The sequence below is a fragment of the Geotrypetes seraphini genome, chromosome 1 (assembly GCF_902459505.1).
Source record: "Geotrypetes seraphini chromosome 1, aGeoSer1.1, whole genome shotgun sequence".
Taxonomy (NCBI): Eukaryota; Metazoa; Chordata; class Amphibia; order Gymnophiona; family Dermophiidae; genus Geotrypetes; species Geotrypetes seraphini.
Genome location: NC_047084.1, coordinates 107633206 through 107646262, shown reverse-complemented (window position 1 = coordinate 107646262; position 13057 = coordinate 107633206). Strand labels below are relative to the sequence as shown.

General features: G+C 47.5%; 1 protein-coding gene across 1 annotated transcript in view; it reads right to left on the bottom strand.

The window, feature by feature from the left end:
* Positions 1 to 4692: 4692 nt before the first annotated feature.
* The window catches only part of DNAI1 (dynein axonemal intermediate chain 1), a 394766-nt gene continuing 386401 nt past the window's right edge, over positions 4693 to 13057 (bottom strand). The window contains exon 20 of the mRNA XM_033935572.1: positions 4693 to 5100. Coding sequence (XP_033791463.1) covers positions 4996 to 5100 — 105 coding nt within the window. The 3' untranslated portion in view covers positions 4693 to 4995. The remainder of the gene's footprint in view (positions 5101 to 13057) is intronic.

Below are 13057 nucleotides of genomic sequence, written 5' to 3'. Positions count from 1 at the left end.
TCGGGAAAGATTCCAGAGGACTGGAAGGTAACGAATGATACGACGATCTTCAAAAAAGGTTCGAAGGGGATCCGAGAAACTACAGACCGGTGAGTATTACTCAGTACCGGGAAAGATGGTAGAGGCGCTGATAAAGGACTGCATCATTGATCACCTTGATGGACACGGGCTGATGAGGACCAGCCAGCACAGTTTCAGCAAAGGCAGATCTTGTTTGACGAACTTGCTGCACTTCTTCGAGAGAGTAAACAGGCAGAAAGACAAGGGCGAGCCGGTCGACATTGTATATCTGGATTTTCAGAAGGAGTTCGACAAGGTTCCACATGAACAACTACTTTGAAAAATTGCAAGCCATGGAATTGAGGGTAAAATACTCATGTGGATTAAAAACTGGATAGGAAACAGAGAGTGGGGGTAAATGAACAATACTCGGATTGGAAGAGAGTCACCAGTGGGGTGCTGCAGGGCTTGGTGCTTGGACCTGTGCTCTTCAACATCTTTATAAATTATCTGGACATTGGTACGAGTGAGGTGATGAAATTTGCGGACGATATGAAGACACAGGGGGATTGCGAAGATCTGCACCATGACCTAATCAGGCTCTAGAAATGGGCATCGTCATGGCAGACAAGGTTCAACGTGGATAAGTGTAAAGTGATGCATGTCAGTAACAAAAATCTCATGCACGAATACAGGATGTCTGGGGTGGTAATTGGAGACACCTCCCAGGAAAGAGACTTGGGAGTTCTGATCGACAAATTGATGAAGCCGTCCATGCAATGTGTGGCGGCGGCGAAAAGGGCAATCCGAATGTTAGGAATGATTAAGAAGGGGATCACGAACAGATCGAAGGTTATCATGCCACTGTACCGGGCCATGGTGCGTCCTCACCTGGAGTACTGCATCCAGCACTGGTCGCCATACATAAAGAAGGACACGGTACTACTCGAAAGGGTCCAGAGAAGAAAGACCAAAATGGTTAAGGGGCTGGAGTTGCCGTACAGTGAGAGATTGGAGAAACTGGGCCTCTTCTCGCTTGAAAAGAGGAGACTGAGAGGTGACATGATCGAAACATTCAAGATAATGAATGGAATAGACTTAGTAGATAAAGACAGGTTGTTCACCCTCTCCAAGGAAGGGAGAACGAGAGGGCACTCTCTAAAGTTGAAAGGGGATAGATTCCGTACGAACATAAGGAAGTTCTTCTTCACCCAGAGAGTGGTAGAAAATTGGAACGCTCTTCCGGAGTCTGTTGTAGAGGAAAACACCCTCCAGGGATTCAAGACAAAGTTGGACAAGTTCCTGCTCAACTGGAAAGTATGCAGGTGAGGCTGGGCTCATTTAGAGCACTGGTCTTTGACCTAGGGGTCGCCATGTGAGCGGACTGCTGGGCACGATGGACCACTGGTTTGACCCAGCAGCAGCAATTCTTATGTTCTTATGTTAACATGGGCAGGAGGGATGCCCACTCCCTCTTGCTGGCAGGCCCGCCTTGTCAAAATGGTAGGCCTTCCCCTTCCTGGTGTACCCTGGGATGCAGTGGGAGGGGTCTAAGATTCTGACTGGCCTAAGACTCTTTGCCTAGGCCATGAAGGGGCCTAAGGCCCTGATTGGCCCAGGTGCATAAGAGCCCTCCTAAGGGAGAGGCCTTAGGTACATGGGCCAGTTAGAGTCTTAGGCCCCTCACAGTGTATCACAGGGTGCACCAGGAAGGGGAAAGCCCACCATTTGGATGAGGCAGGCCTGCTGGCAGGAGGGAGTGGGCATCCTTCTTGCCAGTGTTCCATCAAAGGTAGAAGGGAGGTGTGTGATGGACTCAGGGGAGGGGTCTCTCCTTGGAGGAGTACTGGGGGAGGGGATCAGTTGATGGGGGGGGGGGGGAAGAAGAGAGAGAGAGAGAGGAATCGTGGATCCTCCCTGCCAGTTCAGCTAATCGCAGCAGAGGAATCTCCGATCAGTTGAGGTGGCAGGACTCCCCAAAGTTGTGGTTTCGTGGAGTCCTGCTGGCTTAGCTGATTGGGATTCCTGTGCCAAAATCAGCTGATGGCAGGCTATGGCCCACTGTTGGGATCCCCTAGCAAAGATAGGTGCCAGAAATGTAGGCCAACATTTCCGACACCTATCTTTGCATGAATCACGGCAAAGTAGGCGCTTGAAGCGTGATTTTCTAACCGCGCTGTCGCATGATTCACACATAATCAATGGGCGCCAGTTAGAGAACCTGGGGGTATGTGTAATGTTCTAGGGACTGTGCTAATCTCTCTGTCATGAAGAATTTACTTTTCTCACCAGTTGTTTAAACATATAGCAAACTCATTTTAAGAAAATCTGCATGATGACCACCCCCCACTCCCCAGCTTTGCTGATCCATATTTCTGGTGAGTAATATGTTACAGTAATACAATGAAGGATTTGACCTGCATGTTACTCGGGCTTCAACTGTGATTAGAAAAAAAGAAAAGTGATAGAATTGAGAAGAGCAACTGTTTTCTTTCTCCTTTTCAGTTTCTACCTCTACTGACAGAGTCTGCCATTTTGTTCTCGGCAGTTTTTACTCGACTCCATAGAAGCCAGCAGTAGGGGCTCAAGTACTCCCAATACTGAGCAAACTCTTCAGCTGTGTCTGTGGAGAAGTAATTTCGGTTCTGTTTAGCACCCCCAATCATTTTGAAAAGTTGGCTCCTGGGCATGACTCTAAGGCAATGGTTCCCAACCCTGTCCTGGAGGACCACCAGGCTAGCCCTAATGAATATGCATGAGAGAGATTTGCATATAATGGAAGTGACAGGCATGCAAATCTGTTCCTTGCATGTTCATTAGGGCTAGCCTGAAAACCCGATTGGCCTGGTGGTCCTCCAGGACAGAGTTGGGAACCATTGCTCTAAGGGGGGAATTTATTAATGTGTGCTACTGGTAAAATGGATTATTTTACCACAGATTGTACTGTTTTAGCACAGGGTAGGGTTACCCTATGGCTCCAGAAAAAAAGAGGATGGATTGAGGCATCCAGATTTTAGCTCTGTTGAAAGCAATGGAAGTAAAACCTGGATGTCTCAATCCATCCTCCTTTTTCTGGAGCCATAGGGTAATCCTAAGCACTTGGGCCCATTTATACAATGAGACCTTGAGCTAAAATAGCACAACGTGGTAAAATGTCCCATCTTAACAGTCGCTCATAGTGATAAATTAAATTTATTGAAATAGCAGGGTCCCAGAGCTCCCAAGTTACCTACTTCTAAAAGGGAGACTTGCTGGCCAATCCTGGTTTTTACTTACACCCCAAAGCAGTGTGGAGTTGAAAATCCCTGATTCGACCCATTGAAACCCATGCTGCAGGTCCCACAATGCATCAGGATAGGCTTTTTAGAAAGCCAGGACTGGTCTAAAAATCTCCTTCTTGGAACCGGGTAACTTGGAAACTCTGCTGTCCCTGTTTCCATGTCCTTTGCAGGTCTATAGATGAAGGAAGCGCTGGGCATGATGTGAAACCCATGCAACCCCGTTAGACATAAGGCACCAACACCACCATTAAGCAACATGGCTCAGTCCAAGTCCGACTGAAAAGCAACATGTAACGCAAAAGCTACCACAACATTTATTTGGGTTACACATGAATAACAGTCTGAGGACATGCAGCTCTCTTTTAATGTAGAACTGCATAAGTTCACGATGTATGACATCATATACTCTAGTTAAGCACAAGCTTACAAGTTTTGGTGGCGTCAGTTTCGTCTGTTGCTTTTTGGGGAGTCTAGCTCAATTGGAATGAGCTTCTGTTGGGCTACAGCACCATGAACTTTTTTTTATAGCCAATCCTCTTAGCCCAGTCATTGCATCGACAACCTCTGACTGGAGACCCAACCATTCAGACTCCTACTGGAACCCTACAGTCCAGCCACTAGGTGTCACTGTTGAGTGATGGCTAGAGCCCTCTCTCATACAGGGTGCATCCATATAGAGCAGGGCTGCCCAAGTCCGGTCCTTGAGATCTACTGGCAGGTCAGGTTTTCAGGCTATCCACAATGAACATGCATGAGAGAGATTTGCAAACCAAGAAGGCGGTGCAGGCAAATCTCTCATTGTGGATAGCCTGAAAACCTGGCCTGCCAGTAGATCTCGAGGACCGAGCTTGGGCAGCCCTAATGTAGAGAATGATATGGGGACATCCAGTGGTGTAGTGAGGGTGAGAGGTGCCTCTCCCCCACCCTCTTCTCCACCCCCTACTGCTATGCGCACTTCTTCCCTTCCCCTGTACCTCTAACATTCCTGGCGCAAGCAGCAACCCCCAGCATTGGCTCTTCCTCTGGTATCACTTCCTAGGGGCGGGTCCAGGAAATGACATCAGAGGAAGAGCAGATGCTGGTGCTACAGCATTGGGGGTTGCCGCTCATGCCAGGAACATTACAGAGGTACAGGGGAAAGAAAATGACATGCATGGGGGAACGGGGAAGGAGCGGGAGGGCCCCCCCCGCCCCCCTTACTATGCTACTCCATCCCTGTCCTGTCCCCACACGTTCGGTCCCTGCCCCATCTCTGCAAACTCTGTCCTCGTGTTCAAGGCTTGTGTAGATGGGGCCAAATTTGTCCCCGTATCATTCTCTTAAGTCGGCCCCAGTGAGCCCAGGGAACGGAAGACCTGATCCAGAAACTGAACCCATGTTATCAATAGAGCAATACATAGCACAGCAGTTCTGCAGTCTCAGATATAGTAAAGATTTATTACAGAGCAGGTTCTCGTAATTTGCCATGTTTCAGAAGAGCAAAAAAATCTCAAGGCTGTCACAGCACCAGCTGGTCCTAAGCTCAAGGCATACGGCAAGCTATTCTCTTACGTTGGAAGCTAGAAGGACAGAAACGCTGTTGAAGAAGAAAAGGATTGCTGAGCAGATTGCTTGATTTTGTCGACAGATGTGCCAAGGTGATTGCCGAGGTCTACAGTTCATAACTTGCCATCCAAATGTCTCAGTGGACAGCAAGGTAGATGAAATTTGGAAGCTATTTGGTTTCTGCGCCGCTCGGCTCTCTCACCAGGTTCAGCAGTCTCTCCAGTTTGGCAATTTCATACGCAGGCCCTTTTTGAACCTCTTGTCCTTTCTTTTCCTAACAAGACAACGACAAAAAAAAGTTACAGAAAACAGTTAAGAGGTTAGACGCAATTCAAGAAAGGAAGAAAAGCTCGTGCTTTGGTGGATGGCCTATTAACAGCTGGGCCTACTAGACATGCCTGGCATAAAGCTGCTTAGCGGTGGCGCTACCTTGACTAGGGTTACCAGACACAAGTCCTCTTTTTGGAGGACTGTCTGGCCGGACAGATTCAAAAAAACCCAGCTGCTTGGGTTTTCGAAGAGCGCTGAGCTTAGGGCCGCGTCTGGAATGCCTCCGAGCGTGCGTGGATGTGACATCATCGCATCACATCCATACATGCTTGGAGGCCCTCCAGGTGCGTCCCTGAGCTCAAGGAAAGAGAGAGGAGGTTTGTGTGGAGGTGAGGGCTGGGTCGGAACTGGGTAGGGTTGCATGTTGGCTCCATGAAAATCTGGTAACTCTAACCTTGGCTCTATCTAGAACAGGGGTGTCCAACCTTTTGGCTTCCCTGGGCCACATTGGTCGAAAAAAATGTTTCTGGGGCCGCACAAACGCTGCAGCAAGATAGAGGAGGGAGCCGGCAAGATGGTAAACACCCAGGGGCAGCAGAGGAAAACACTGCATCGCTCTCTACCGGGGCCACACAAAATACTTCAAGGGGCCGCAGGTTGGACACCCCTGATCTAGAACTTTCCTAGATAAAAACGAGATAGTCATAACAACTCAGTATCATCCATTCCTCCACTCACACTTAAAGGGGCATTTCATTTTATAAAGTAAAAATCCATACTAGCAGGAACAGATTGCTCAGTATGTCTCATGGATATTAGCGAAAATATAACTAGAACCAAGACATCTCAATATATGAATCAAATAGTGAAACTTAAATATGAATGTTGAGAATGTAAAATAATACAATTTTTCACATACACTCAGATTTGTGTAATCCGACCAAGAGCTGTGGCTCCTATAGCCGAACCCACCGTCCCATCACTGTGTATGACTTTGCTATACAAAAAAGTGCTCTAATGATTATTAACTTTGTTCTCAATGGCAATAAGAGGAAAAACCACTCCACTTAGCTTTAAGATGTGTTAGCGGGTCCCGACATGGGACATGTTTTGAGGGTCTGTTTCAAGGAACCCAAAGGAGAAATGCAAAACTTCAAATGCCAGAGAAATAGTTGCTGTGTGATTCGGACAAGTTGAAAGGGGCATTTTTCTCAATCAGAGTAGTAAAAAGCTATTTCCAAAATGCTTAAACATACCTGTTGATAGCTAGACAAAGTGAGAACTCATCCGACTAAGCAGCAATGCTCTTGCTTACTTCCCTGTTTTCGGAAGGGCTGAAGCTTCGAGTCAGAGGGGTTCCCAACAGCCTTGATCTAAAATTATTCTTAAGCTGGTGTGTCAGATTTTTTAAATCTACATTTTCTTAAATGTAGTTAGGGAATTTTTCACCTAAAGCCAACGCAAATGTAATGAGCAGCCAATATATATAAAAAAAAAAAAGACCGACATCATCCAGAAATAGCACATCTTCAAACTCACACAAATAACTATTGTAACCATCCTTAACAGATGGTTACCGTATTTTCACGCATATAACGCGCGCGTTATACACGATTTTACAAACTGAGCATAACCATGCGTGTTATATGCGTGAGCGTGTTTTACAATTTTTTTTTTTTACATTGCTGGTTCCCCCCTCCCCCCGATTCATCCCCCAGCCCTGAAAGCCTGATGCCCCACCCCGAAGGACCGCTGTCCCCCCCACCCTGAAGGACCGTTCGCACCCCTCCCGACGTCCAATTCATCCCCCAGCCCCCCCGCACCGTTTGCGGTGGAGAAGCAGCCTACCGTGGGTTCGCGACGCCAGTGAGTCCTTCTGCTTCCTCTGCCGCGGTCCCACCCTTCTCTGACATCAGAGAAAGGGCGGGACCGTGGCAGAGGAAGCAGCTCAGGGCTCACAGAAGGGGCGGGACCGCCGGCAGAGGAAGCAGCAGGGCTCACTGGCGTCGCGAACCCACGGTAGGCTGCTTCTCCACCGCAAACGGTGCAGGGGGGTGGGGGATGAATCGGACGTCGGGGGGGTATGAGCGGTCCTTCAGGGTGGGGGGGCCAGCGGTCCTTCGGGGTGGGGCATCAGGCTTTCAGGGTGGGGCGGGCCTTCAAGGGGGGGACAGGACTTCAAGGGCAGGGCGGCGAGAGGAGAGTTGGGGCGACAAGCAGCATGCGTGGTATATGCGTGGGTGCGCTATACCAAAATTTTCTTACATAAATTCCTCGTTCCTGTGCGCTATACCCGTGTGCACGTTATATGCGTGAAAATACAGTAATTCTTTTCAGTGTCCCAAAGAATTCAAGACAAAGTTAGACAAGTTTCTGCTGAACAAGAACGTGCGCTGGTAGGGCTAGTCTCAGTTAGGGTGCTGGTCTTAGACCAGAGGGCCGCCGCGTGAGCATGATAGACCACTGGTCTGACTCAGCAGTGGCAATTCTTATGTTCTTATGATCTACCAACAATAAAATTTAGTAAAACACAAAGCAGGGAAAATGTTAATAATCATTTATATTCTGGGATTTTTTTCAAAGCAGTCAATGCAGATGATTTTAAAATATGCAATGTCACCTCAGTAACAACTAAACAAAAATAGACAAATATACCCCTCCCCTTTTACTAAATTGCGATAGCGGTTTTTAGCGCTGGGAGCTGCGCTGAATGCCCCGCACTGCTCTCGACGCTCATAGGCTCCCTGTGCTAAAAACCACTATTGCGGTTTAATAAAAGGGGGCCATAGTGCAAAATATAGACAGCAGATATAAATTCTCAAAACGGACACATTTTGATCACTAAATTGAAAATAAAATCATTTTTCCTACCTTTGTTGTCTGGTGATTTCATGAGTCTCTGGTTGCACTTTCTTCTGACTGTGCATCCAATATTTCTTCTCTTCTTTCAGCCTCCTGTATGCTTTCTCTCCTTCAGACTTCATTCTCTCCCCCAATTTATTCTTCCTCTCTTCCTGCCTCCCTCCCCTTTCTTTGTCTGTTTTTCTCTCCGTCTCCCTGTCCCCAGGACAGGATTAACCAATAGGCTAACTAGGCACGTGTCTAGAGCCCGAAATGGTCAGGGGGGCCCAATGAAGGAGGGCATCAACAATGTTTTTTCTAAACGGCAATGGGCCCCACCCCAATTGACGGAAAGTAAGACAAGCAAGCAACACGGGTAAGAAAGGCAATGGGAACTGTAATTGTGCTGTTTGCCCAAAGCTTCCCTCTGATGCAGCTTCCTGTTTCCGCCTGCCTGCCCCCTTTCTTTTTTTGTCTTTCTTTCTTTCTCCCCGCCCTCCCCCAAGCCACCACCACAGCTATCGGGGAACAGGCCCCCAGCCACTACCGCCGAGTTCTGAGCTCTCCTTGCTTCCTGATACAGTAAACAGGACGCAGAAGCGCCGGGCCGACCAGCCTTCCCCACTTCCGTCAATTCTGACATTGGAGAGGAAGTTCCGGCTCAGCCAGGCAGTAATTGGCTAGCCTGGAACTTCCTCTCTGACGTCAGAATTGACGTCAGGAGGTGGGGGGGGGGGGGGGGGAAGGCTGGTCGGCCCGGAGTTTCTGCATCCTGTTTACGGCATCGGGAAGCAAGTAGAATGCGAAGGCAACGCGAGTCGACTCGTGTTGCCTTCGTGATCTACTGGTCGATCATGATCGACCTTTTGGGCACCCTGCCTTACAGGTTAGAAAGATGTCCGGACACCCGGACAATCCTGTAAAAAGCAGACATGTCCGGGTAAATCCGGACGTCTGGTAATCCGTGTCATTTTAGTTTTTAGTTTCTATTCTAGGGGCACACTGAGCCAGTCAGGTTTTCAGGATACCTATAATTTGCATGCTTCCTTGGTATGCAAATCTATCTTATGCATATTCATTGTGGATATCCTGAAAACCTGACTAGTTGGGTACAACCCAAGGCCTGGGTTGAGAACCCCTGCTCTATATACCACCTCTATGTATCCACAGAGATATTGCTGGCTAAAATATATCACCTTCCTTTTTCGGTGGGTATAAAGGACAAGGGCTGCATTCAAAACTGCCCTCACAAAGTTATTTTAATTTGCCCTGCACTGTTAGGTTACACAGGGTCAGTTTGATTTGTCACCATTATAGTTTGGGAAGAATGTAGAATACATTTGTGCGCTGATAACAGAAACATTTGGGCTAATTCATAGTCTGTTGGTGGTAACAGGAAGACAGAGAGCAACGTGTTTTAACTGAAATGGGGTTGTAGATCATATTTATATACAGTTTTTTATTCTCCTATGTTTGGAGGGTTGTTTGAGTAATATGGATACAAGATTATGTCTTGCTTTCTGCTTTTGTATTGTTAAAATTTAATAAAAATGGTGTGGCTCACTGGTAGAGCTGCTGCCTCTGCACCCAGAGATTGTGAGATCAAATCCCGGTGCTGCTCCTTGCGACCCTGGGCAAGTCGCTTAATCCTCCAGTGCCCACCACTTTGAATGTCAGTGCAACAAAAAGGCTGTATACAAGTCCCCATTCCCTTTCATCAAGCCCAACGGCGGCCAACCCCGGTCCGAAGTACTTGGCAGAAACCCAAAGAGTAGCAACATTCTAGAGCTGAGATTGTGATGTCATAATGTCTCATTCCACCAATGCCTAAGAGCCAACCTCAGCAGTGATGTCACAATGGCCTGATTGTCCCTATACTTGGCTCACATAAGAGTTACCATACTGGGACAGACCAAAGGTCCATCCATCAAGCCCAGCATCCTGTTTCCGATTCAGGGCAAGCAGTGGCCTCCCCTATGTCACTCTCAATAACAGACCAAGCTTAGATTTCTTTCACAGAGTGGATGTAGTTGGTTGCAAGTAACAACAGACTTAGGGACCCTTTTATTAAATCATATCATGTGCTACGAATTGCCAAGGTGTGGCTCACTGGCAGAGCTGTTGCCTCTGTACCCAGAGGTTATGAGATCAAATCCCAGTGCTGCTCCTTGCGACCCTGGACAAATCACTTAATCTTCCAGTGTTCACTGCTTTGAATATCAGCTTTGAAATGCCAAAGCCACAAAAAGGCAGTATACAAGTCCCCATTCCCTTTCATCAAGCCCAACAGTGGCCAACCCCGGTCCGAAGTACTTGGCAGAAACCCAAAGAGTAGCAACATTCCAGAGCTGAGATTGTGATGTCATAATGCCTCATTCCACCAATGCCTAAGAGCCAACCTCAGCAGTGATGTCACAATGGCTCGACTGTCCTATACTCAGCTCACATAAGAATTGCCATACTCGGACAGACAAGGTGTGGCTTACTGGCAGAGTTAGAGGTTGCGAGATCAAATCCTGGTGCTGCTCCTTGTGATCCTGGCCAAGTCACTTAATCCTCTAGTGTCCACTGCTCTGAAAGTGACATACATGTCTCCTTCCCCTGTTCATTTTAATTGTTTTGACTTAGGGTTCTCTCTTTGCGCTTCTTTCTTCATCTGAACCAGTCTCTATTTCTACTGGCCTACAGAGCTATCGGCCTTCATTGGCAACTAACTGAAGTGTTTCTCCCCCATTTTTAAGCTTCATCTCCTGCTTAGACCTATTATCACGCCCTCAGTTTGACCTCTATATGCGCCACGGTGCGATGAATGAGATTCTGTCCTCAGGAATGAATGACCAGCGTTGCCTTGGCAGCCTGATTTACTGAACTTAATAGCATATATGGATTGCAGTGTAAAATGACATTAAGCTTCCGTGATTTCCTAGGGCTTCAGTAAAGGCACATCTGGAGGCTGCCGGTGGCATCTCAGTTTTTATTATGCAACATTATGTTTTATCGTTCAATCCAAAATGAATGATATGCTAAGCTCTGAGATTGTACATTTTTAGATGCATCTCTGCAAGTGTGTTATTAATAATCTATAATAATAAAACGCTAAGCGCATGCGCACTCCTACCTGCATGACCCATGATCCGTAGGTCCCTGGCCGGCAGGAGTGCACATGCGTGCTTCGACTCCCCCCTCACTCACTGTAAGGCAGTTCGAGTTCACGTTCTTTCCGAGATCAAAGCGAGTTTCCATTATTTCCTGCAGGGAAACTCGCTTTGATAAACGAGCATTTTGGATTACGAGCATGCTCCTGGAATGGATTATGCTCGTAATCCAAGGTACCATTGTAATTCTAAGATACTGTTTGAACCAGTTTATCCTTCAGAAAAGCTTCTAATTGGACTGGGTCTAAAAAAACATATTTATCACTTAAGTATGAGATAGGGCATTTACATGGAAATTTTAAGAAGGTCGCTCCCACCACTAAGGCTTTAGGCCTAAGTGCCAGGAATTGCTTCCTCTTCATTTGGGTCTGTTTAGAAACCTCTGGAAATATCTGGATTCGTTGACCACAAAACAGAGCCTGTTTCTTGGTGAAATATAATTTCAAAATAGTCTGTTTTTCTAACTCTGTTTTAAAAATTACCAAAAGTGGAGCACGTTTTGTAATTGTGTCTTTTAGATGATTCAAGAAACTGAGATAAATCTAGGCTATCTGGAGAAACTAATTTATCAATTTCCCCTTCCGCTCCCTCCTCCCTAGAAGCCCTCGGAACATAATAGAGGTTATCAGGTTGAATATTATCCAGATCAGGGTCAGAAATGCATGTTTTATGTTATAAAATGATCCCTATAGGCATCTCTCAGTTGACGTAACAAAAGCATAATATCTAAAGAAAGCTGGTGGCCTCTTGGGCCAGTCCCTGCCCTTTTCACTTTTGAATTGAGCCTGCTAATGAAAGAATAGCCTTCCCGAGCGCTGCCTGACATTCTGCTCCCCTCATCAATAACCGGCTGCCACTGCTGCTGTGAAAATGCTATATTTGGACTCCAAAAGAACAAAGTCTGTGTGTTAAAAGGATGAAAAACATTTGGTCTTAAACTGGCTGGCAGCATCAAAACAAAAACTGAGTTAATGTTAGGTTACTGATGGAAACTTCCTCTTTAAGGCAGGTCAGGTCAGCTCTATTTATAGGCTTAATAATAACCATTAGCATGGGACTCATTTCACCTTCAAAGACAGCAATGCGTCGACAGCATAAGTCAGATGCTGCTACTGGGGTTTGTGTTACTGAGTTCAGGAATCTGGACTTCTTTCATTGACTGTAATTACAGAGCAGTCAAATTATATATTATGTAATGCCATCACTAATAATAAAACCCTAAGAGCCATGCGTACTTAGGGTTTCGTAATCCCTGTGGCCGTGTTTTCTGGTCCGTGGCCGGATTCTATTTTAGAACCCGGCGGCAGGGAACACGCCAGTGACTCCTCCCTCCCGCCCTCACTGACGCCGCTGATTCGGAACGGAAGAGCACAGGTGCCCCAGCCGGCATCTATTTCTCCCCTCCTCCCTCTCGCCTGCTCACCCGCTCGCAGCGTTTAACTGAAAAGCACTGCACTGTGCTGCCACTGGCCTCGCCGTCTTCTCTCCACTGCGGCCCGCCCTCTGACAACTTCCTGTTTCCGCTAGGGCGGGCCGCAGTGGAGAGAAGACACTGAGGCCAGCAACAGCGCGGCGCAGTGCTTTTCTTTGAGGCAAGTAGATTTCTGCGGGGCGTATGCACAGGGGGAGCAGGAAAAGAGTGCTGCTGGACAGGGGAGGGAAATGGAAGGGAACAGGGGGAGCAGAAAAGGGGTGGGTGCACAGGGAAGTGGGGGGAATGCTGCGGCTGCACAGGGAAGTGGAGGGGGAATGCTGCTGCACAGGGAAAGGGGGAATGCTGTTACTGCTACACAGGGAAGGAGGGGAATGCTGCTGCTGCACAGGGAAAGGGGGAAATGCTGCTGCACAGGGAAGGGGGGGAATGCTGTTGCTGCTACACAGGAAAGGGGGGGGAATGCTGCTGCTGCACAGGGAAAGGGGGGGAATGCTGTTGCTGCTACACAGGAAAGGGGGGGATGCTGCTGC